At 43.6% G+C, this 25,599-nt stretch overlaps 1 protein-coding gene across 1 annotated transcript in view; it reads left to right on the top strand.

Moving 5' to 3' along the window:
• Window positions 1–1,295: 1,295 nt before the first annotated feature.
• The window catches only part of igsf11 (immunoglobulin superfamily member 11), a 69,407-nt gene continuing 45,103 nt past the window's right edge, over window positions 1,296–25,599 (top strand). The window contains exon 1 of the mRNA XM_076281521.1: window positions 1,296–1,820. Coding sequence (XP_076137636.1) covers window positions 1,760–1,820 — 61 coding nt within the window. The 5' untranslated portion in view covers window positions 1,296–1,759. The remainder of the gene's footprint in view (window positions 1,821–25,599) is intronic.

The raw sequence follows: 25,599 nt of genomic DNA, 5'->3' as shown, positions 1-25,599 counted from the left end.
CTTGTTCCTCTCTTTAGTCAGTTTTGTAGGCATACGTAATGCTTCTTATTTGGCTTTATGCTTTCACTTTAATGCAGTGTTGATATTAAATGATGTCTAGAGATGTCCAATGACATGATGCATGTTCTATATTAAAGTGAGAAACCTGGTCATCCGTTGAAGCACCTCATCTTTAGTAAATCCCCAGTCTCTAAACCACACTCCTGCAAAATGCATGAGGCATTTGATACTTTGATATGCTCCATTGCTTTGATATCATAGTCATATGGGCAATGTATAGAAGAAGGGCCGGATCGGATACCACGCCTGGTTTTAAAGCTGCTTCCCCCCAATGCAATGTTTCCTGAAGTCTTTTTTGTACAAGGGAGCTGTGCGCCCAAGATAAGAGACGTTGAAGAGGCCCCGAGCCTCCAGGCATACAAGAGAAGTATCTTATTCTGCTGTCGAGCGCGTTCCTCTCATATGCTTCCAAGCACCTAAGGCTACACGCAGAACTTCGTGATGCAGTGCCCAGTGCCGCACCCTCTCCATTTTCAGCATGCATTTTTCATCACTCATAATAACCCCCACCCCCCACCACCACTGAAAATAGTTTTGCGAGTCTAATGAGAAAGGATGATGTGTGTGTGTGTGTGGGGGGTTTGTAAAGTTTTACTGTTAGACTAATGTTAGCTGCATCTTGAGAAGTTCCAAGCAGAAGAATCAGTAGAAAAGGTTTGGAGGGAGGGCTGCAATTTGTTCCGGGCTGTTTTGCCATTGCATGAGGCTTCAGCACACTACTGTACCTTGCACAGGTCACCCTGCTGTTAGCATTAAGTGTAAATGAATACAACTGTGAGCTTGCGTGGACGAGGGAGAGTGAGCCAACACATGGATGCAGATACAGATTGTGCACAACTAAACTGACAAATCACTCAGAAATCTGGGGAAATAACCTCAGATTAAGATTAAGTCATTAATCTTAAATTCTCCTATTTCTATCTATTTTGCCCCAAAGTGGATTACTTGCACAATTAGTAAAAAAAATAGTCATGTTTAAGTTTGCTTAAAAAGTAAACAGAAAAAATCAAGAAATTATCACAACTGACCATAAATGGAATAAATCTACCAAGCACTGAATGACACTCTCGCGGTGCATCATTCAAGCAATTATAGCTTCACTAAACCAGAGGAGGGCATCCTTTTCCTCCACCTCCAACGGGCGTCATTGGTCTCCAGGCAACAGTCTCCGACACTTTTCAATCAATGTTGGTTGAGCAGCGCAGAGCTGGGAACGGGTGCGTGCCTGCTGATGAGAAGCAAGGGCCGTCCACAGACAAGAAAGAGCATGAACCTAGTCATGGCACTGTTAAGGATCTACAGATATCATTCTTTTAGTCGGTGTTGAGAACATACACGGTGAATGCAACGTTGCTTTGAGGGGATAACTATAGGCTATTCGTTCGTGGAGCTGGACTTCGGCGGGCAATGGGAGGATGTTAACTCGGAGAGGACGCAAGGTTTATACCAATTAAAGAAGTCAGCAGGAAGAACAGTGATTTAACATGCAGCTATGCGCTGTTTGTCGTTTTAATTAGTTTGTCTTTGTTTGAAAAACTGCTTTTCTATTCCAGCGACGGATAAAAGAGGGACGCCTTTCTGAGTATTCATGCATTCACTTTCGCAAGAGAGTTGTGTTTCATCAAAGAAACTGTGGAAAAACAATTAAGTTCCATTGACAAGACAGCCTACACCATCGTCTCTCCAGACATTCACAAAAATGTTGAAATTCCACAATTCTGACTTATGGATTGCCTGGCTGGTTTTATTTTGCATGGAGGGTAAGTCATTTATTAACCCAAATCAACGATTTCTTGAAGCAGGGCTCATGTTCAACTTTCATTTACGCCACGGTTCCTTCAAACTGGTAGCACGAGTCATTCATAAGGTAGGGGCACAGTGGACTGGGCGAAGACCTATGCATCGTCAACATGGCAACATTGTTAAACTTTAACGGTTTCAGGGGACACTTGCTTGTTTATGATAAACGCCTCAGGTCAATTTATGCAATAGTAAACCTCACATTCCGTTATTTCGCTGTCATATCCATTATTTGACGATCAACTAACAGTTGGGCTACCCATATCATGTCACTACTGCGTTGCGGTATCAGTAGGCTAACATTAGTTTTATCTTTAGGCAACCGTGTGCAATTGCATGGCCTCGTAAAATGTTTGTCATTGTTTGTTACTAAAGCTTTGCCAGGCTAATGGTGTTCTTCTGGGCATTTCAGGAGTAGCCTAGTGTAAGATTGATAGCCTATAGGTATCACAAAACACATCTCTATGGGGTAAAATGGTAATGTTACGGATACCGAGAACTACATGTTGTTGAATGTTCTGTATTTGAAATGGAAACGAAGAGCCAGACGGTGAAGGTCTGTACCCTCTAATCCCCGCGATTAAGCGGAGCACTAGTCCACGTGATGAGCGTTGTCATCGTCAGCAGTGCATTCAGAGTCCAGAAGTTTACTGTGCACTGCAAAACAAATGTCAGTGACGTTTACTTTGCGATGTTTAGAATAATGAAATTGCTTAAATGGCAAACATTTTAATTTATCCATCTTTTGTTTTCATTTGTATTGTTTCACCTCTACTTTATTTGCTTACTTTATAAACATCAGTCTGCCTTTTGAAAGTTGTATGTCATCCCCTAAACTAACATTTCGACCTCCAAACACTACATTTGCCTGAAAATGTGAAATTGCCATGATATAACAAATATGAACCTATACAAGTATAGGGAACATTCTGTTTTTCCATGCTATATTATTTATCTCAGTTGTAATCTCTAACTTTTAGCTGCTGCAAAGCTCAACTCTTGAATGTTTTATCTCTTGTTTTATCCTCTCTGACACTTACAAAACTTACAACTTCTGTAGTAGTCTAGGTCTATTTACACCACTAAAACTTATTTTCTTGGTTGTAACCGATGGATTGTTATGTAGGTTCTATCATGATTTGAACTAAGCCTACACATATTTTATGCAATTATTGTAAGAACCATTCATTCTCAATATTTTTTCTAAATCTTTATATTTGTTTCTATTCAATGGTCTTAGCACAGTTTGAAACACTCCTCGAAATTAACCTGTCAGACAGTTCAGAAGACTGAAGTTCAGAATGCCATCATCATCATTCTGTCATTATATGGAGACCTCTGCCATCCCCATCCTTCCCTAATTACTCCTTACACTAATACTGTCATTCCATGATACATGGTATCTTGTTCCCATCTGTGTGTGTGTGTCTGGCCAGTGGTGACTCCATGTGTGGTGACCCAACCCAGCATCTCTGGCTGCCTTGAGTTCAGTCCAGTCCGTGTCCAGCTGTCGCAGTCAGTCCATTCGCACCGCCAGACCTCAATACATAAATTTTGAATTTGTCACCATTAATAAATGGCCTGAGTGGGCGGCAGAGTTGGTGGTCTTCGCTGGTGGAACGAGCTGTGATACCTAGAGAGAGCAAAAACAAAAAAGAGAAGAGCTCAAAAGAGAGGTTTTTGATGAAAAAGTCATCACAGGTTTTGACTGAAGTGCTGTTCCAGATCAAAGGGCCGTAAAACGATTTAGACAGAATAAATGAGAGATTGGCTGTGCCTTAAAAAAGCAAGAAAGAAAGAAAGAAAGGAGAAGAAGAAAAAAGGAAAATGAAGAGCAGTCTGTAGTGTTCTACTAGGTTGGTTGGCTGAGCTCGGCTCTAACGATCTCACAGAAGCTCCAGGGCTCTGGTACCAATCCGGAATGCTGATCAATTCTGCCAATTAAAATTCATCAGAGGTAGTGGTGGCTATGAACTTCTCAACTAAACCATGAATATAAAAATGAAAAGATGGATTGAAAGATGGATGGTTGACTGCAATGTTTTTTTTAATTATTTTTTATAGGGATGCGGTTTTCATCATAGAACTTTTTGAAAATACATTTTAATTTTTGATTTAATTCACAAAGACTCAGTGAATGATCAGGCACTGTACATTTAAATTCAGTGCACATCATTGCCCCTCCATTTCAAATGTTAATGTCACTGTTTGTTTACAGTGTCAAGATGCTTGCAGTTTCAAGATTGCAATAAATAATGTATGTCCAAATCTTAGAACAGATTTTCACCTTTTCTAAACAGCAACACACACCATCCAGTATATAACTGAGTATATACTGTAGCATTCAGACTACAATTGCGACAACATGGCAGCAGATATTATAGGCAGATAATTATGTTTTTTTTCTCTTTAAAAGAGGAGCAGCTGGACTGTGTGTATTGGACAGATGGAAGTTTCCACCTCGATTATCTTCTGCTAAAAATAGCCTCTCAAAAATTAAAAGACCTTTGGGACTGCTTGCAAAGTGCATGTGTATGAGTGACTGGAATTGGCTGAAGAGGAATCTTAGTCTGTTAGATACTGCCAGTTCTTGGGAAATATATCAATAAATGATGGGAGACTGGGGTTGTATTTTAAGGGGAAGTAGTAGGTTACCTTGACAGAATGACAGAGCAGGCAGTTAGACCCAAAAGTGCCACTACTTGTCTAACATCTTTTCAGCTGCAAGGTTGGAAAGGGGGGATGGGAACAAGGCAATAGGCCTTTTGCTTATTGTCCAGACTCACATACTTTGCAGATGAGGTTTGGATATCCCATTTTTCATTTAGTATTTTAACAGGCAGCGTTCTCTGAGAGTAGGGTGTCTGCACGATGGGCATTGGCCCTAGAACTTTGGTAGTGTTTGCTCCTTGCTTTGCTATTCTAGCAAATGGATCACTTAGGCATCCATCTGTTATATTATCATGTTTCCTCTTATTTTTTTGCGGTAGCTGTATATATATTAAATATATAGCATTACGTGACTCACAGTAAATAATGGTGTCATTCTTGAGAATTGTGGTACAATTATAGACAAATCTTGTTGAGGTTCTAATGCTTCAGCGAAACACACACTCTCCAAACCACAAAGCGAACCATCACAGCAGTGTTCTTGTGGTGTGCCAATAATAGAAAAAGCTACTTCCACAACAGAAGCAGCTCAGGATTTCCCCCTGTCTCTCTGCTGTGGAGTTTATGAGGTTATGGGATGGAGACCGTAATGCCTGTGTTGCCACTGAGTTGTCCATAGCCCCTCAGCACATAGTCACCTGACTCTGAGTTTAATATGTGCGAGACAAGCCATTAGGTTCCCAATCGCCTTGTGATTTTATCCATCTGATGTGTTTTGACGTTTTTGTTGTCACCAGAGATATATCCAACATAATGAATTTCCTTACTGGACAGTGGGGCAATTTGTTGCTTGGAGACCTGTTTTTAACTCCTAACCCTCGCAGTAATTTCATCCGATGTGAATTGTTGTCATCATGACAAATGGAGCGTGGTTGTTATTTGGGAGCAATGGCCTGGCACATGGAGGTACCGGTCCCCTTCCATCAGCTCTTAAATAAAAACGAAACGCTGATTTTATGGCTGAGCAAATCCTTCCCAAGGAATGAGCAGTGTGTTAGCCTCCTTGGAAGTTTGATATTCAGAAGCTTTTGCTGAAAGCCTCTGGACCAGATCATTTGAAAACTCTAAAAATACACGTTAGATAATTTCAAATAGCTTGAATGTAATTTCTAAAAATTACCCATAGTTGCTCACAGCTTGCCACTAGGACTTGAATAATGGAGGCTTCCACCGCGGAGCGTGGAGAGGAAGGCATATTCCCCCTCCTTTCCTCTGGAAAGTATAAAGCGTCTTTATACGGGCAAGAAAAAGATTGTCTGGTTCCGGTTTTGTGTAGGTGTTCCCTTTGGCGAAATCAGATTCAGTAAGTGTGATTTTTTTTTTTTTTGTCATTTTTAGAAAGTGTCCAATTGTGTGCAATATGCTGGGCTCTCTCCACAATTTGAAATGCTTTCCATAGAAATCTGAAACATCCTTGGCCATGGAATGCATGACATTGCTAGTTCATTTCTCACTCAAAAATAACTCAATTGCAGCCTGAATGGGATGCTTAAAATATTCCTTTCTGCAGAAGCTTAAATTCCTTGGAAATTCATTTGGGTCTACACCGTACACTGATTATGTATACATACTAGGTTCACTGTCTTGTTGTATGCCAACACCTTCACATTATTAAAATATGAAAGATCACTCGTGCCATGACACCCCCTCTCCACCACCCCCTCCCCCCAATTGGAGATATCCCCGCTTCTTGAGAAGGCATTTCATGGCTCTTTTCTTTTCAATAGAAATAGGAGTGCAATGCAAGCTATGCAGGCACTATGTTGGTGACTCTGTTTTATTAATCATGCTGCATGCTTGCGAGTTTCATTGGTAATTCATAGCCTTTCAGTTAGTCTGTCCTCTCTGATTTGTCTCAGACATCACTGTCAAGCTCTGTTCATTTCCATTTTTATTTTATTTATTTTACTTTTTTGCATTTCTCCTTGACCTGATAGCGACGATGGATTTGGCCGGGCTCCACAGGGAGAGCTTTTAATGCTTTAAAAATATACATGCGCCAAGACGCAGAGGGGCCGGCCTCTCTGGAGAGACCAAGAAAGGTAACAGCCCTCTCGTCTGGGATGTGCAAGTGCAGTATCTTCGGAAGGAAGGACATCGCCATCGGTCACTCACTCTCTCTCTCTCTCCATTTATTCTATGCCATCATCCTTCACCTAGATGAGGAAAAAAGAAAAACGTGCTTTATTCTTTTTTTTTCTCCGTTTCTTTCCGCGGCACAAATTAACGCAGCTGGCATGAACACGTTAAGCCTGGAGCCTGACGTGTGCAAGGCAAGCACAGTAGATTGATGCGTGTAAGCATGGAGGCAGGACAAGGGATCCCATCTGCACATTCTAAAAGCATATTAAACTGTTCATCTAGCCGCTGCCTTTGCACTAATCAACGGTTGAAGCAGCAGATGACACACTGTGTGTTGCGTTTTCATTTGGTGTCTGCGCGCTGGTTTTTTTGCCCCTGCTTGTGGAGCGAGCTAGGTTTGGTCAGTTGGTCGGCCGTGCCCAGGGATTATTTAGAGCATTATCTCTCCATACACTTTTGCCATGTTGTGTATCGCTGATTCCATTTTTTTCGTGTGTTGCTGTGTAGTCGTAGTAATAATACAGTTTGTGTAAGAAGGGTTCTCTGGCCCTGCTTACACACGCACAACAGATGTAGGCTGGTCAGAACATGAGAAAAAAAAAAACAGACACAGATTACATATTGTGTGCACATATTGGTCATTGTTTTAAGTTTGACTCAGAATGCCACACTGACAGGTGTGGAGCAAATTCCAAACAGTAGTAAATCAAGATCAAATTCTTGTCTTCTTCGAAATCAGCTGCCAACAATGTGGACAAAAAGTCGGCTGGACGACAAATCAAGAAAGGTTTGTCGCTGTCTAAATTGGCAATGTCACCAAACCCTATTCTCAGACATAGGCTATGTGGGGTCTAGCAGAAGGGCCTCACCTATATTGGCCAAGATATCAGTTGTGGTTCGGAGTCCAGATCAGATCTGGCCGAACCATTAGAGGGTTATCCCATAGTAAAAAGGCTTTTAAGTAGATTCTGGCTATTTGAGGGGCATTAAGTGCGTGGCGTAATGGAATCGCCGCTCCGCACGTCCCTACATGGTTTGGAGTCGAATTAGACAATGTGTAAAATATTAAAGTGCTCCTCTGTTTATTTGGCCCAAATCTTTCACTAAGACAGGCTTTATCTGGAGATTACAACTCTCGTTCCCCTATGCCGCGATTTATAGATTATAGATAGCTTTTGGGGTTTATGTATCTATGAGCCACAGGCGAGATGACAAGCCTCTTTCCCTGCCCTGGTGTGAACTGACCCCCACCCCCTTCTCACCCATTCGGACCTCTCTCAGAGCTTGGCTCCTTCGGCCGCTCCTTTCCAGGCTATTCGGTTTCGATAGTTTCTTGTCCTTTTCTCAGTCTTATCAGCTGTGGTCCCTGCTCACCTGTTTTGTATTCATGCGGAGCACCTACACATTTTCAATTCAATTCCCCCCTTTTTTTCGATGTCTTTTTCTCCATTTCCATTCCGCCCCTTCCCCCCCTTACCCCCAGCACAGCAGCCCCTCTTCTCGTTTCACTGTTTGTCACTCTCTTACCCACTCACCCACCCCTGCCATGGCCTGTCTCCCTCCATCTCTCTCCCTCTCTCTCCCCCTCTCTCTCTCTGTTCTCTGCACTGGCCTTTTTCACTCTCCATTTATTTTTGTTCTCTCCCTCCTCTCCTCCGTAACCTGCCACTTCATTCTGTCTCATTCCCTTTCTCTCTCGCTCTGCCTTCCAAAGTCCCACTCATCCACCGTTTCTCTTCTGCCTCCGCCTCTCCCAGCTACTGATAGATGAAAGGTTAAGATTAACCCCAAAGATGCATTACGCAGGCAGCGTATGACAGAGGGGTAGAATATAGACAGAATGCCTCTGAAGGGGTGATATTTCCCCATTTTTGTTTCTTCTTAAAGGTTACCAAAGAGATAATTGACATCGATATGTCAGCAGACTTGGCCTCAGAATCAATGTCACCCGTCAGGTTAACACAGTATATATGCATCCTATTCGCTGCCCAGGAGAGATGGACCGTAAAGTGAAAGCTGATGGCTTTTTATTAGATAGCATACGCAGCGGATAGAGAGGGCAGATCTGGACCGCGGCTGTAGATCAAAGGTTTACTGGCTCAGGTATCTGCTCATCTCTCCTCTGTGCCCAGGGGTTTGGAGCTACGCTAATGTCAGTGTCATCACGGCATTTTTGCACTGATGTTTGTGCAATGGTAATGAACCTCTTGTCAGTCAATACCACAAGCTTGATTTGAGACAGGGCCTAATGATGGGCTGACATTTTTTTTTTCTTTTTTTTCAAACATGGACAAGATCCTCACAGGCCCAGATATGAATGCTGTGTTTGTGTGATAGACCGTCCATAAACTGGCAAAAGAAAGGGGGAAGGGATGTGTCTGGTACCAGGGTCAAATATGTCCCTTTTCATTGTGCAAAGTGCTCAGTAAGTGGACAGCACGAGTGACAGACCAGCTCCTGTTGTCCTGATTGTTATCCTCCGCGTCTTGGACATGATTGCTGTATGCTGTTATCATTGCTGGAAAGAAAAGCACTGAATTGCTCTCTGGGCGCCATGCAAACTGCCAGCATGTTGTATTAGCTAAAAGCTGCAGCCTCTTTGTGGCACAATGAAGTGGCGTGAGTGTTGTTTACATCTGACAGAGCTTGGGCCGAGAGCTCTTAAAGTGGGACTGAAAAAAAAAACAGTTTTTTCTTTTCTTTTTTTTTATTTTGCTTATTTGTTTTCTTTTTATGGCAGTCTTTGTCCTCTTTACTTCTTACCTCTCTCCCTCTCTCTGTCTCTCTTTCTCTTTGTATGTGTCAGTTTAGTTGGCTGGTACCATAGCATACCACACCATTGTTAATTATGACAGCTCCCCTTAGTTACTCATGCATGATTGGACAATGCATACTTTCAGGGTGAGGAGGACATTTACCAGCAGAACGCTTGTTGGAGGATTCTCTGAAATGGTCGAACAATTTAAAGACGCTGATAATTACAATTGGAGAGTCATTGTCATGGCAGACAAAAACAATTAGCCCATCCACCACGTTGGCAATGAGGCTTCTGGAGCAATAAGAGATGGGTGTTTGAGATTGTTCGCAGCGTGCTCCAAGAAAAGCACTGAATAGGGCCGCCTCAACTTTGCTTCAAATGATTACACAGCCACGCTCGACAAAATTAGGGTAATTATAATTAATCCTCGTTTAAATTGGTTGGAAGAATTAATTACATATCAAAATGCAAACGAGCCTGTGTGATATTGCACTTTCCTTTGCTCGACATCCTCAACGCAGCCCTAGAAATGGAAAGATGGCTGTGATCTCGGCGCGGTATTAATATTTCAACACGCGCGGATATCAAAGGCCGCTCTTCATCGGCTGGATCGGGTTCAGTTTCTTCGCAGGCATACTCAGGAGAGTCCAGCCAACAGGGCTGAGTGAAGTAAAGAGCGAACCTTTAGTTGAAATGTTTGCCTAGCTTTGGGGTAGTGGCGGTGGCGGCGGCGGGGGTGGGGGACCACCCAAGGCAAGACTGTACCCGCTGCCTCTCTCCCTGATTCTCTCGCTCGGTTGCTAAGCTACTGTGTGCGGCTCTGGCTTTCTAGTCACATGTAAAAGTTGAGAGGGCCCACCATTGGGGGGCCTCATTAGAATGGGGTGGGGCACAGGAGAGGGGTTTGCGAGAGCAGGCACATGGATGCCTTCGTCGGTTTCCATGCATGCCTATTTTTTTCTCTCTTTTTATTAAGAAAACATTCCTGCCTGGCTAACAACAGGATTGTGCCCGATTGCATTAACATGGGCTAGATTTATGGACCCCCCCCCCCCCCCCAACACACACACACACACACACACACTTTCTCCCACTGTTTTTTCTTTCTTAAATGCTATCTGGGCATTTAGGATGCAGAAGGTTCTACTCTCGGGAGCCAAAGCTCGGGTGCTCATCTTGTCTGTTTGTTTTCAAAACACTTCATTTATGTCACACGCTTTCACTCCTCCTGAGTTCACAAAGACTCAGGTGTGCCCCTGCAATGTACAATTAACTGTAGCGTGCTAGCTCCAGAATGCCTCTTTCATCTCTAGCTCATTAATGAGCTATTCAGCCGTCACATCAAACGGACGCACGTGTTCGGTGTCGCGCAGCCCCCGCGCCACTCTGCCGATTGATTCTGTTTGTAGCGCAACTGCCAGGTGCCCACGTTGTGTGATCATCAGAATGAACTTTAATCACTGAAGTTCAAAAATGAGAGAAGTGGGCCTGGTCACAACAGTGAAAACGCAGCATGCTTTTAAAACTCCAAAGCATTGTATTTATGTGTGTGTGTGTGTGTGTGTGCTTGTTTGTGTGTTTGTACATCATGTTGCTGTGCTGCGCCTCGCTGGCAAGTGTCCGCGACCCCTGATGTAGGCTGTAGTAATAGCAAGCTGTAGTGTCCACACAGGACGAGGGACATCTGACCGTCTGTTCTGACGCAGGCCCCCCGGATGAGCAGCAGGTGAGAGCAGGGCCGCTGCAATGCTGTGGGCACCGCGCGGAATTCTTAATTTGCCCCTCTCGCGCTGGCGCTCGCTGCCAATCGGTCTGTTCAAGCTGGTCTCCTTGGCGATGGGTCTTTGAGCGAGGCTAGAGTGGTGCCAGACACTGGGGGTTTTTGATTGTCCGGGGTCATTACCATGTGAATACATCACAACTTCTAAGTTTCCTGCCAGAGCAGAGCAAAACAAGGGCCTCCCTGTTCAACACAGCGAAAGGCTTCTAATGGTGAACGGTCTCTCTCTCTCTCTCTCTCTCTCTCTCTCTCTCTTTCTCTCTCACTCTATTTTTCTCTCACAATCTCTTTCTCTCTCTTTCTGTATCTCTCTCTCTCTTTACAATGACTTTTTCGGCTGCATTAAATCATCAAGCTGTTCTCTTTTAGATGGTTTTGAATTTAATAAAATTCTTTGGTGGTGCTTCAGATTTAAAAAAAAAAAAAACTTTTGGAATTTGCTCATAACAAATGAAGTACAAAATCTGTATTACATTGAAGCTATAGTGTTGGTTAGATGCTATAAAACACTGTCGTGCTGACATTTGAATTGGATTTACAGTGTCCTCTGAAAAGGATTTTTAATTAAACAGTTGTTGACGAAACACTAGCTCCCGGAGATCATCGGGTCTCATATATTGATCCAGTTTTAATATTGACCTTGGAGGCAGACACAGAGAATCGCAGCAATTTCAACCTCTCCAAACTTTTCACAGGGACCACTTACAATGTGTGCAGTCTCAAAGTCTCAACATCCATGTTCTGTGTGTGTGTGTGTGTGTGTGTGTGTGTGTGTGTGTGTGACTGTGTGTTTGTTTGTGTGTTTTCACATTCTTACACAACCTCCTTTGGAGTGTTTCAACATGAGCAGCTCTGTACAAGCATCTGTTGACACTCGAGCATTAACCTCACAGCGAGGCTTCTCTGTTCTCGCCGTCACCTCAGCCTCCTGCATACGTGTGCGGGGCCACAGAGGAGCTCCGGAGGGACTCCCAGGATCCCAGCCCTCCTCTCCGGCTCCTCTGGCTGCTTCCCAGAGCCGGGATCACAGAAGATGAGATGGAATAGGATTGGATGATAGTGATGTGGCCAGGTCCAACTGTGCCTGCTTGGCCCCAGCAGTGAGTTGCGAGGGGAATTGCTGGAGACTCGGCCTCCCGTGGTGGAGATCCATGCTGGGCAGGTGTGAGAAGACAAGGCTATTTATATCATCCCCCTTCTGATTTAGGCAAACAGCGGACTTAGCATAAAGGAAACCTTGGACTGAGGCGTTTTCGCTGTAAATTAAACTGTGTGAGACCTACAGTCTCGGTGGAAATGCGGTCGATTTCCCCCTTACCTGAGGAAGGGAGATGGGTGCCAGCAGTCTGTCAGCATGGGAGAGTTGCCATTTTCCATGGCAACGAGATTCACACGATTTAATGATGTTTTCGTTGTGGTTGTTGTGATTTTTTTGAGGAGCTTGGCTATTGACAGTTTCAAACTACAGGTTGGGTTAACAGTTCAACATCTGTATTCATAACTTACCCATATACATGTGCATGAGGGGATTTAGAAAGTAACCCACAATTTTCATATAGGAAAATTGTTTACATTTACACATTCAGAGATGTGAGGTATTAGGCAGTTCCCTATAAACACAAAGCATGCAAACCATCCAGCCCTTTTCGCCGGCACCATGAATCCAGACGGCTTTGCGCCTCTGTGTGTCCAGACAAGCATGTCCTAAAGTCGCTGCTGAGGCACTGGACGTGTGTGTACTCGCCAGTGACAATCCTCACGGTGCAGTGCGGTTGCACAACCCAAGGGCCCTGCAGGGTTACACAGAGGTCAAACGTCCCTGTCCCTGCGTATGTGCGCCATAACCTATAACTGCCGTGTTTGCCTGCGCCAAGGGATTTAAGGTCAAAAAGAGTCATCTTAACTCCAATCTAACGCTGGCCACTCAGCATGGATGGTGTTGTATGCCTGGGCAGGCTTTGACCTCTTGCCATTAGCCTGAAAATCATCCAATTGGATGGTGTTTCCCCATGTTCTTTCTGTAATCCATTGGATCAGTAGTAGGGATGCACTATATATCAGCGGCCGATATATTATTGGCCGATAAGTGAAAAAAAGAAAATATTATTATCGGTCCGATAACAGAATTCTGGCCGATAATTTGCGCCGATATTTTTAAAGTCCTAATTTAGGCCTATGTAAGGTCCATCTGGCTACACTGAGCTACTTGAGCTTGGTTGGCTATACATTTTCCTCAATATAATGTCAGCGGTGTGAATGTATTTCACCACTCTAACAAAATCTGTGGATATGCGTTCATTTGGGAATCTGTGCATCTCAAAATCCTCTCGTGAATGATCCGCCATTTAACCTTACCAGAGCGGAGCTCAGTCTTGTGCTGATGTGTTTGCACTTTACCGCGCTGGTCGGGGAAACAAATAAACTCGTTATGGGACGAGTACATAAGTAGGCCTAGTTCTAAGTTGTGTTTTAGTATTATATTTGCATTACTTTAGCTTGGGTTTTGTATTATTACCTAGAAATATGCTAACCATTCCTGCTCCAGTTCCAGACAGGTCATCATAATAAGTTATTAAAACCTTCGGGGCTAACCCCTTTCATTTCTGCTGCAGCAGGTTGTAGACGGACATAAGATACAGTCTGAGGAGTTGCAGCTTTATTCAGTTACCCGCAGTTGAAACTAAACCTAAGTTTCCCTCACAAACTCTGATTTGGTCGCAATACTGTAGCTTATTTCCAGCTGAGCCGTTTATGAGTGTTTAGTCCTAAATGAAAACGATTTATACTCTCTGGCCACTCACTCGCAATTCACTGACGTCAGGTTCACTTAAAGGAGCCACACATACTGTAGGGCTAGGCTACTGCTATGTTGACTGCTGTACTATTGAGGACTATTATGAGTTCTGTCCATCATTTGGTGGTAGGTAAAATTACTGCAATAAAATTATGCTTATTAAATGCTTTCCCCAAATCACTTTTCACAATTTTTTTTCAAGAGTAATATTATCGGTTATCGTATCGGTATCGGCCACAACAAACCAATAAATATCGGTTATTGTTATCGGCCCTAAAATTCCATATCGGTGCATCTCTAATCAGTAGTGTAATCAGTAGTGTTTGATTGGCCACAGCGCTGGATACCCTTTTGCCCACACATGTTGTTAAATATGTTGTAGGCAAAGCTCATTTATGTGCAAATGAACTATACATGAGCTGTATTAAAAGGTATTGTCATTAATGATTAATGGTCTTTGTAGTATAATCTAGGTTATGGCCCCAGGGACGTGGCCATCAGTTTTCATTATGAAAAGCACCTTAATGGTGTGTTGTTGGTTCTTGTGCAGTTGTTGTTTTTTCCCTTCCTCCATCTTCAGGGTTATGAAAAATGTAGCTACATAAATCCAGTGTGAATTGCTATTAGTTTAGTTGAGTTGTTGGCTGGATGTTTCAAATAGTGTATGAGTATATTTTTGGTAATTGGTTTCTCATTGGACCTAAATTGATTCTGAAACTTTAAACACATAACTAAACAATTACATTTGAATTTTGCAAGTCCCATACACTTTAATAAATGGCAAACAGACAAAGACAAATTAAACTTACCATAGCATGACACTGTGAAGTTGTCGTTTTTGACAGTTATTCTGTTCACTGTCTCGGAAATATTCAAAATACACACAGTATTATAGCCAACAAATAACCAATATTGTGTGACAGTGATTCTCATTCTAAAGTCAGTATTGTGTGGAGGTCATCAGGTTGAGTGAGAGAGTGCAGAGGCTTAAACAGAACGCAAGGCCAAAAAGCATTTTAATATGCTGTTTTACATACTGTACATACTGACCCTTATTCAGAAATGTAATAGTAAAAAGTGACACTGAATTGGTTACGGACCATATTTGTACAGATTTCTATTTTTTAGAGTCTTTCTGCAGACAGTCTGCCTTTCTCTCTCTCTCTCACACACACACTCTCTCTCTCTCACACACACACACACACAATACCACCCACCCCACACAGACACACACACACACAAACTGTGTGTTTGTGAGCAAGGAAGAGATTCTCATCACATTATTCCTGGCAAGCAGCAGTCATAATACATGAAAACACCCATGAATATTCAGCATGCAGCATAAACGTACCACTTTCCCCTTTCTGCTGCAATTACCCGACAGGGCCCATCCGGGGAGCATGACTGTGGTGAGCTTTTGATGAAACACAATAAACACTGCACTGCAGGTCAGGTCGAGGCTGGCAATGTGCAATCTGGCATAAGCCAAACTAATAGACTGGACTGCTAATTGTACAATGATCAAGTCAACAGCAGCTTTGAAATGGCTAATGCAGAGGTGAAGGAAGCAAATAATTAAGTAAGATGAGTGTCCATTTCTGTTCCATTTCGTCAGTTCATACTTTCAGTTTAGTGAGGGGTTTGTGTGTGTGTGTCTGTGTGCTGCTACAGTCTCCATGGTAACAGACGAGCTTTTTAAGGTGCCTGCTGTCGTTGGCTATTGTTTGCTCACCTAATAGGTTAGAATTCACACAAAGATGTTAACAGAGGTTGCAAATACATTTAAAGGGGAAGCCTTCAGAGCAAAGTTTTGTTTGTGTGTGTGTGTGTGTGTGTGTGTGTGTGTGTGTGTGTGTGTGTGTGTGTGTAGCCTGTGTGTGTGTGTGTAGCCTATGTGTGTGTGTCAGTTTATTTTCTTGTTTCTGTTATTACACAGTTTTCAATGCAACAAAAGATAATTCGGTTTAGTTAATTTGCTGTCAGAATGTTCTTTTGAGGGGAACGACTGTAAATTAGTGGGAAAATGAAAATAGCCTACTTTTTGTTTCATGTGTTAAACATCTCTTTAACGCCTGTGCTGAAGCGTTGACAGGATTTCAGCCATCTCTGACGGCAAATGTGCTTCAAAACAATTTTCTTGACACACAGTTCTCTCTCTCCCAGCTTGACGTCTGATGAAATGATTGCACATCCAACTCTGAAATGAAGCCACTTGAAGCCATTCAAAAGGCCCCCATTGAAATCCATTTCGATTGGCAGAGATTGTTCCTCAGTACAGGGCTGGTGGAATGTAGTCACCTTCACATTTAGTGCCTTAGTCATGCAGAAAATAGATTATCATCATATTGTCTTCTTAGGGTCTTTGCCCCCACTTTTGAATGACTACATTTTGTTCTTTGAGTTTAATGAGTTAGACTGGGTTTAGCTGGCCTGTGTTTTATTCTGCTGTATGCATTGAGATACATAGAGATTGCAATTTACTTTGTGTAAACTAAGGTGGTTTAGCTGGATTGACAGTTGAAACATAAGATTAACTACCACGCCTGGGTTCCCAAATAATTATGTTGGGGTTTTTGGCATTAGGGTAAGGATTTGGGGTGAACGCATTCCCCCTTTTTGCAGCTTGATCAGAAGCCTTTTTATATCCAACATGGGCAATATTAGGTCTGCACAACTATTGCAATCACAATTTGAACCAACATAACTATCTAATCTCAAAGGCTACAATTAATTGTGCATGGTTACTCTTGTCACGTGTATGATTTTTATATTCATGTCATCCACCTTGTGTGATAGACAGAGCTCAACAATCCGGAGTACTGTGCTTCTCATGCACAAGGCATGCTCACCAATCAGAAGTGGTACAACTTAAAGAGACATTTGGAATATTGAACTGAATCTTGACATTGACATTCAAAAATCATATCGCAAATCACAATCGCAATAGCTATAGCTGTTGCAATTAAATTCGCAATATATATCAGACTGGAAGAAGATGGGGGAGTAAAGTTTTGCATATGTATATACTCTATATAAAAAGTCTGTATGGAAGGGGTTGAACTGGCTGATTGTGAACTGGCAAGCATTTAAAATCGCAGAGCACGCTCGTGTGTTCTGTTTCTCTGTTTCACTCGGCAGAATGCATATTACTCAGCGTGTATGCCATATTGTTGGAAATAATGAATCTAATTAATCCTTAATGTAATTGGCCAATCAGACGCAGCAAAGTGGAAGGCCATTAGCCTGGGAAATCTCCAGAAGGTGTGAAGAACAACTCTTTTAAGTGGGCTTGCGGGCTATTTATACTCAAATTGCGTCTTCTCGTCCGATTGTATAGGGTTCATCTCCTCTATGAAATTACAGGCCTTGTCATTACAGGGCTGTGCAGCTGGATGGATGGGGGCACACGTGGAGCGCTTTATTTAGTTTGCCGTGTTTTCAACGAGAACGGCCATGAAGTATTCATGATTTGTAGGGACTGGTGGCATGTTCGTACAGCGCGTTGACTCCGGAGTGGAACTACCACCTGCACACACAAGTGAGCACAGAACACGGCATGGCCCCTGCCAGCCCTCGACCAACAAATGAACACCATATGCGCACACTATCATACCTCTTAATGCAGCGCAATGCATGAATAGTGCATAGACTTCCTGGGTGCTCGTTTACATAATGTGGCAGTCCCATTTGACTTTCCCTATCTACTTCTGTACAGTAGATTCCCCACATGCGGTTGGAACACGCTCAGTCGCATCCAGTCGTCCCTTTCAGCTGACAGCATCCGCCATTGTATTGGCATGTGGTGGAAAACAATCAATAGTGCAATTGAGTTGCTTGATCCGTCTCACTGATACGTTTGGCAAGGGTGATGATGCTGTTGATGGTGTGTGTGTGTGTGTGTGTGTGTGTGTGTGTGTTTGTGTGTGTGTGTGTGTGTGTTGGGGGTGGGGTGGGGGACTTGGACGGCGGCTGGGGTGGTGATGGTGGTGGTGGTGGTGGCAATCTATAGCTTTATAATTACTTTATGCTCCATGAAGGGGAAGTGTTTTAATTAGGGTTCCGATGATGTGTGGAAAATCTATCAGGGCCTGGAGTGGGGCCACGCACATTGCACATAATCTGGGTGCAGTGTTTTTTTTAAACAAATATAAAACCATTCAGTAACACCAGAAACCATGCAGTATGATGCATGTGAGGATCTAACTACAGTAGGATTCAACTAGGCTTAATAGTGTCATTCATTTCTTGACCCACCTATTCATTCACACTGTAGTACAGTATATGTTATGATAAATATTTAAATAACCATAGGAACTGTCCACATTTGTGAATTTATTTCACGTTCTCCTGTGTTATTTAATAAAATGTGTCTTTTTGTAAATACAGTACATATTGAAACGTGGCTACCATGGGTATGGATGTAGCCTAAGCATTCATTGAGTCGTTGAGCCTCTTGAATCTATTGTCACCTGACCACACACTACTCCAAAGCCCTTAATGTATGGATTTGCTGTGCATCACATGCAAAGAGCTCTGTGTTCAGTAATCTGATACGCTCTTGTGGCCTATATGATACTAAGTCATATCCTCAAAAGCGTGTCCATGTACTGGACGCAGTGTAATTCCATGAGGACATCAAGACACAAATCCCCATTAACAGTCTGGATCGTCTGAATAATTGATTTTCATACATGTAATTTATTTATGCAATGTCTTCTATGAACCCTAAGCATCATTCGCCATGAGGACGTTTTAAGCATTAAGTGATGTTATGGTGCACAACTCTGGAAATTCTTAGAGAGGTTTTGAGTGCTGACTGTCCTCATCTATCTGAGTTTCAGGACAAGTACCGCATCTCTGACAAGATGCAATGATGACTTTGCATAAACTGTGTATTTACTTGTACTGCCACATGAATGTCATCTTCATTTCAAAATCATGTCTCCGCCTGTGCTATCCCTATGTAACCGACTATGTAGAGCTCCAGTTATGTCTGGTAGGGGCATGAGAGGAGCGAAACATCTGTCTACACCCTCTGACCTCATATGCAGGTTAAGATGAACGTGTATCTGAGGTCAGCGGCACCTTAAAGCCATGTTGGGGAAACAAAAAAAATATGACGTTGTCAAAGCTTCATCATGGGACAGTTAAAATAATAATAATAGCAACAACAATGAAAAAAGCTTGTATTTACAGGCCCAGAAGTGCAGTGTTTGATTTAAGCACTCTTCCTGCGTTTATGGGCATTTCAAGCAGATGGAGTCTTGTTGCGATTTACGTCCCTGGCCTCCCTCAGAGAATCGCGGGGAGTATTTTAGGCCAGAATAATCCCTACCATCTGCTGTCTCCTGTACTACGCTTTAGCACTCTCTCTCTCTGCTCTCCCTCTCTCTCTTTCTCTCTCTTTCTCTCCCTCTCATTCTCTCTCGCTCTCAGTCCAAAGTGGAGCTGCAAGCCCTCGGTTTCCCATGATGCAACTGCACTCTGGTGAATGTAATCTGGTTGCAGCACTGCAGCCTGTAGCCTATAGATTTCCTCACCAGTGCCCCAGGGCCCAGATGTGTGTGTGTGTGTGTGTGTGTGTGTGTGTGTGTGTGTGTGTGTGTGTGTGTGTGTGTGTGTGTGTGTGTGCGTGTGAATGTATGTGTTTATTGTGCTAATACCTGTATCAGTTTATTTATTTTTCTTGGTCTCACTCTTTTAGCTAGAAATCTATAAGTGCTTGCTGTAATGATTTATCAGCACATCTTTATCCAATGTATTGATTGTATGTTTAACATGTAACTGCAAATTACGTGCTGTGTTTATTGACAGTTCTAAAATTAAGACCGCAGTCTCATAGCCATCAGTCGCTGCTCCCTTGTTATTGGGCAGTACCCCACCCCACACAAGGTGGTAGACCGTGTCTTTCAGATTAAATATTTGCCTACGCATGCGTCTGGTCAGGATTTCGTCTTCTCATGATTCCTCATGACTTGTCTCTTCAGATTCTTTGGTTATCATCTCACTTTACATATTGCCTCATATTGCCTCACCTCCCAGACACTCACACAGACACACTCATTCACCCAAGATGGGGTAACCGTTATCCTTCTCCTGTTATAATTCGGATTATGTTCCCTTTTTATTCTTATCTGATAAACCGAAATGGATTATTTACCCCCCAACTCATGAGCCCTTTGCCATGGCTGTTCCTTATTAACCCCTGTGCAATTTGATTATGGGATTACTGTAATCAGCATATTCCTGTGGGTCATTGAAAATGTACCTAATTGAATTCGGAAAGGCTGATTTGCTGTAATCTGATTAAATGTGCTTAATAAGACTCGTATTTGGTGCGTTTTTTCCCCCTATTGCGATGAGGTCAGGGTGGGAATAGCAATGCACCGTTTAAAGATAAATTATGACTAAATGCCTGCATATGGGCATTTTAAAATTAAATATTAGGCCTAATTAATTACATATAAATTATACAAAAAATGTTTTGTTAAATTAGCTGATTAATGGCAATGTTTTATATCCTTGACTGATGAGGTGTTAGATTGGTCAGGCACTTTTTTCACTCATTTGAGTTGTGCATGAGCCATCTTTTTCTCACTCAACTGTGCTGGCGGAGGTGCTATGTGAATCCTGGCGCCGCTGTGACGACTCCCACATGTAGGTGATGGTATTTAGCTCGTCCGCATGGACGGTGGGTGGGGGTGGGTTGGTGGTGGCGGCTGGTGACACCGCCTCACTTTCCTTTCATGCCATTCATTCCACAACAGGTGGAGAAAGTTCCCCTTTCACCCGTCAAGAGCAGAGTCGTAAATCGATTTTAGACTTGTCACCACTCGAAGGCCTGACAACGCTATCAGATGGTGGCTACAGGCTACATGATGAGAAGGAAGGAAGGAAGGAATACATCCACGTTGGCTGCTGGGTTTGGAGTGAATCTGGTTCCAAGCTGGCCAATAATCCCAAACTGGAGCCAGTTTTGCTCTGGATACTGCTGAAACTCCCCACTCTCACTTGAATAGTAAGCACAACTTTGGTTCAGATGATTAGTCATGCCAGTGTGAGCCTTCACAGCAGGTAAAGAGAAATTGTCAGCAGTCCAACATTTTTGAACAGCTTAGAAACAAAAGTCAAGGGGCAACCTGATGAGAAAGCTCAGTATGGTTCATTGAATTACGCATACTTGCTGTGTTTGTACTCCAGAGACATTTAAAGGCATTTCAGGGTGTGATTCGAATGCATAGCACCAGACTAGAAAGATCTCACAATCCCCCTGAAACAGTTTCCTCAACAACAACAAACACAAACAGTAACCCAAGAAAAGTACTACCTAAATACTTAGACGTGTAGCTATTCAGACATCTCCAGTCCTTTCCCTTGGGGAGTGCAAGTGCACGAAGCAGGAACCCCACCCCCCTCCCACCACGCTCCAGTAATGGCTCCACCTGCCCGGGCACTCCAGCAACAACAGAGAGCCGAGCGACGCTCTGGGGCGATTAGCGGCGGGTGGCTAATTTAGACCTCGCCGCGTCAGAGTAATAGGATCTGTAAACAAACGGCCTCTTGACCCCACCACTACCAGCTCCACGTCCCCACACCTCCCGTGTCTTCTCCCCCACCCCCTCCACAGGTCTCTGGGTGCGCGTCTTGCTTGTGCGTAGGGGGTGCTTGGAAAGGGGGTCGGGTGGCGCCGGTGGTGGGTGTTTGTTGTTGAAGTTGACCAAGGAGCTGTGCAGCTGTTTGGACGTGTCTGTCTCCGGTGGAGAGGAGACTCTGGTGCTCCCGGACGGCATCGGGCAGCCACTCCTCCACGTGGAGATCTGTGCGTGTCTGGTGGCGGCGGCGGATCAGGGTCATCCAGGCCTCCGTCCAGTCTTGAGCTGCCGGGCTCCGAGTCCCATGGCCTGAGCTCTGGCTGGCTCTTTACTTGGCTCTATACGCTTCAGCGGCTCATCTGAGGTCAGGCGAGGGCTCGGACGTCGACAGTGCCGCTGAGGCTTAGCCCTGATTCTGGGTCAGTAAGGGATGGCTTTTGACATGACAGAGGACGTGGAGGACACCTCACTAGTACTACGACGACAACACAAGTGGCCTAAATGCGCTGTTTGGAACAAACACAAGCCACGCCTGCCGTCTGCGTTACTGCTGTAGTCTGTGACCGCTTTGTGCAATAGCAGGCAATCATATATTGCATTGGTTAGGAAGTTAGAACTCTGTTAGGGAAGAGGGAAAGTGATCTCTGTCCTCTTGCATATGCCATGTTGTTAATGTCTGCAGTTCTTCAGTATCCAAAATATGTGCAATGAAAGCACTGACTAAGTGCATAAATGTCACATAAGCGGCGTTAGAAAGCGGCAAGGCAGATAATTGTGGACCGTGGCATAATCATCTGAGGTTTGCGCGACGCTTCGGAATGTTAGGCCCACTGGGATGAATGATGCACTACAATTTGACCAAAACTGCATATGCAAAGCAGTAATTGGGCAATTTGTTTTTCGAAGAATGATTACAGAGGTGGGGTGGGGTGGAAAGAAAAAAAATGAATAATGCATATTCTCTGCTACACTGCAGGAGAAAGTAACAAACATTTGCCTCTCTCTCTCATTTTCTCTGAAATATAATATTGGACTAAAGAGCAGACCAATACATCATCCTCCGTCCACTAAGTGCTTCTGACAGCTTGAGGAATATGTTTTGCTCGATAATTTGGTGTTTCTTTTTTTCTCAATTTGCAGCCGTTTAATGGGAACCATGCCGCTGTATGTATTTTCATTAGAAACCAGAACCCAGGGTGGGCCCAGTTTTCATTCTTCTCTATGTGAGGAGCATCTGCGGTCATGTATGTGGAAATGATTAGTCAGCAGGAGGGTTAATGTTACGTGAATGCATCGTATTTTGGGGGGGGTAAAGGCCACTGGGCATGTTTTATTTACACCACTAAATTATTCAACAGATATTTCTAGATGGAGTGCCTAGCTGCAAAGCTTCATAGTTCTCAGTCTCTCTCTCTGTCTCTCTCTTTCTCTCTTTTTCTCTCTCTATCTCTTCATGTTTGTCTATGTCTACCTGCCATCTTCCTTTCGTTCTCTCTTTTTTTTCTACTCAGCCCACCATCTCAGTACACCATTTTTGTCCCTTGGTTACATGTAATAGTGTGATCCATCAGTAGTGTGAAGGGAAATAGAAATCTGGCCACTCTTAGCTCGGTTATCTACCAGGTGCTTCGCCTGCTCTCTCTCTCTCTCTCTCTCTCTCTCTCTCTCTCCCTAGATTAACCAGCTCCCGTTAAAACCCTGCTCGCCCTCACTTTTGCTTTTTTCCCCTCCGCTCCTCTTGATCCTCCTCCCACTCCATACATGCCCCGTGCTCCCCCACGCTCTCTCTTGCCATCTAGGCCTAGCATCTTTTCACAGTTCTCTCCCGCTGTCTCTTTGAACTGCTCTCAGCATTTTTCTCTTTTTTTTAAAATTGGTTCACAAAGGCACACTGAAATGTTCACAAGGCAAGCCTCTGTCGAGGAAAAAAAAGTTTCAGGTTTTTGGGAAATTACCATCCTCTCTTTCTTCTCAGAAAAGTTTTTTCCCCTCAGACTTATGGGAAAGGATATTGGCCTCGCTGTGTATTCTGATGGCCGACTGGTGATGTTTTAACTAACTACGAGCTGTCATAGTAGATCTAAGGCAGCCTACAATTAACATGGAGTGCTGATGATTGTTCACACCCAAGTTAATGTGAGGCCATTAAGATGCCATGGTCAATATGTATTGACATGATTTTAAATGGATTCTTTCAGCTTCGACATGGCTGTCTGTAGTGGTTAACAAAACACAGTGTCGATGTATGTCCCTGCATAGTTTAGACAAAAATATACTCAAGAACAAAAAGCCGTTGTTTCCCCATGCCTCTGAAGGATAAATCTGGATTTCTCTTATGCTCCTTTTCACAGTCAATACAAAGCCTTTGGGGTTCGTTACCTCCGTGTTTTTTTCCTCACTTGCCCTGATTCAGACGCGGCTCTGAATCCAGCGGCTCACTCGTTCACAGGAGTTTATTTCTCTCGGGGTAAGTCTCGGTGCTTTTGATTTCTGTCCGCTTCAGACAGCTGAATTGTGACAGATTACTCGGGGAGCGAGCAAGCGCGTTCCTCATTCATTGTATTCTGTTCCGTCCACGTCTGTCTTGGGGCATTGATTAAGCCAGGATTATCGACACGAGTGCTTGTTGCTCCCCCTAACAAAAGGCAAAAAAACACCATCTCAGTCGCTTTGGGCTCGTTTCTCTCTCCCCACTGCAAGCCATCCTAGGGGAGGAAGGGAGAGAGACAGAGAGAGATAGAGACACAGAGAGAGAGAGCGAGAGAGAGAGAGAGAGAGAGAGAGAGAGAGAGAGAGAGAGAGAAAGCAAATTGACGTAATGTGGCCTGGGTCCAGTATTCAGTGGCGGTGGGGGTGTCTGTAGCATCCTTAATGACTATTGTGCTATACATTGGTTTGTTATCCCCCAGAGGACAATTGCTGCTACTGAGAATATCAAGCGTCATTCTAATTAGTCTGATTACTGTGCAGTTGATGATGTCATGCTTGGTGATAGAGGGCGTGATCTGTAAATAAACAAACAAACAAGCAACAAACACACAACCGATTTAGAGCTTTAATTCTTTTTTTTACATACAGTGAGATGCAGTCTTGAGGATTCCGCATGTGGTCTGTTTCTAAGCAGTGGGTTCACTTCATCAAGAAGAAGCACATGGTTCATCGCCTGCTTCCTGCAGCTCCGCAATTAACCCGCTTCATGCTGATAGCCTGTGAGAAATATTGGCATTTTGAACCAAGGTGTTCCATATTGTATCGATCCACTTGAGTGCTGAAATTCTCATAATTGCAGATTTGCCCTCCAGACCTTGCATATTACAGCTACAGTGAGGTCTGCATGTCAAAAGCCACTCCCTCTTTTAATTTTTTCTTATGTTGTTACTTGTGTTTTAAACAGCTAATTCCTGTTGCTTTTATGTCCAGGGTTTAAGGAAACAGAATTAATCATGCTTGCGTGGGTCCCCAAAAGAAAGATGGAACGTTCCACAACATTACCCAGCCATCTACGCAGGTTCCTCGTCTGGGGAACTAACTGACCTCATTGATTTAAACCAGCTCTCTTTTCATCAGCGCTGGCAGGCCCTGTGCACACACACAGATATTAAAAGTACACCAGCAGAGGATTCGCTGCAATGTTCCATACATCATCGTCAATCAGTGGGGTTTTAAAAGGGAAAACGCGTGTGCAATGGCCACCTAATCTGCAGCCCTATCCCCTTGCTTGGGGAATTGCATGTGATGAGCACCTCGACAGCCATCAACATGGCGCTGTCTTGCCATGAGATCTATTCTTCCCTGAAAGGCGGGTGAGGATGGTGGTGGAGGCAGGGGGTATTATTGTAAAAACGTGGATTAGGAGTCGCGAAAAGCATGGGTAATCCCTGCAGTGTAATATCAGGCCTCTCACAGGAAATAGACACACAAGTCAACAAACAGGATAAGTCGATCATTTCAGCCCATTACAAATTTGTTTCCTGATGTAAATCAGCAACTGACAGTGACATCTAGCATCAGTGCCTGAGTCAGAAGGCCATTATATTAATCCATACCTACTGTACCCCCTTCC

The sequence above is a fragment of the Alosa pseudoharengus genome, unplaced genomic scaffold, assembly GCF_046254945.1.
Source record: "Alosa pseudoharengus isolate Yale_2024_CS ecotype anadromous, Long Island Sound unplaced genomic scaffold, YU_APseudo_1.1 YU_APseudo_1.1_scf_13, whole genome shotgun sequence".
Taxonomy (NCBI): domain Eukaryota; kingdom Metazoa; phylum Chordata; class Actinopteri; order Clupeiformes; family Clupeidae; genus Alosa; species Alosa pseudoharengus.
Note: the sequence above shows the minus strand (reverse complement) of the source record. Positions and strands in the feature narration are given on the sequence as shown.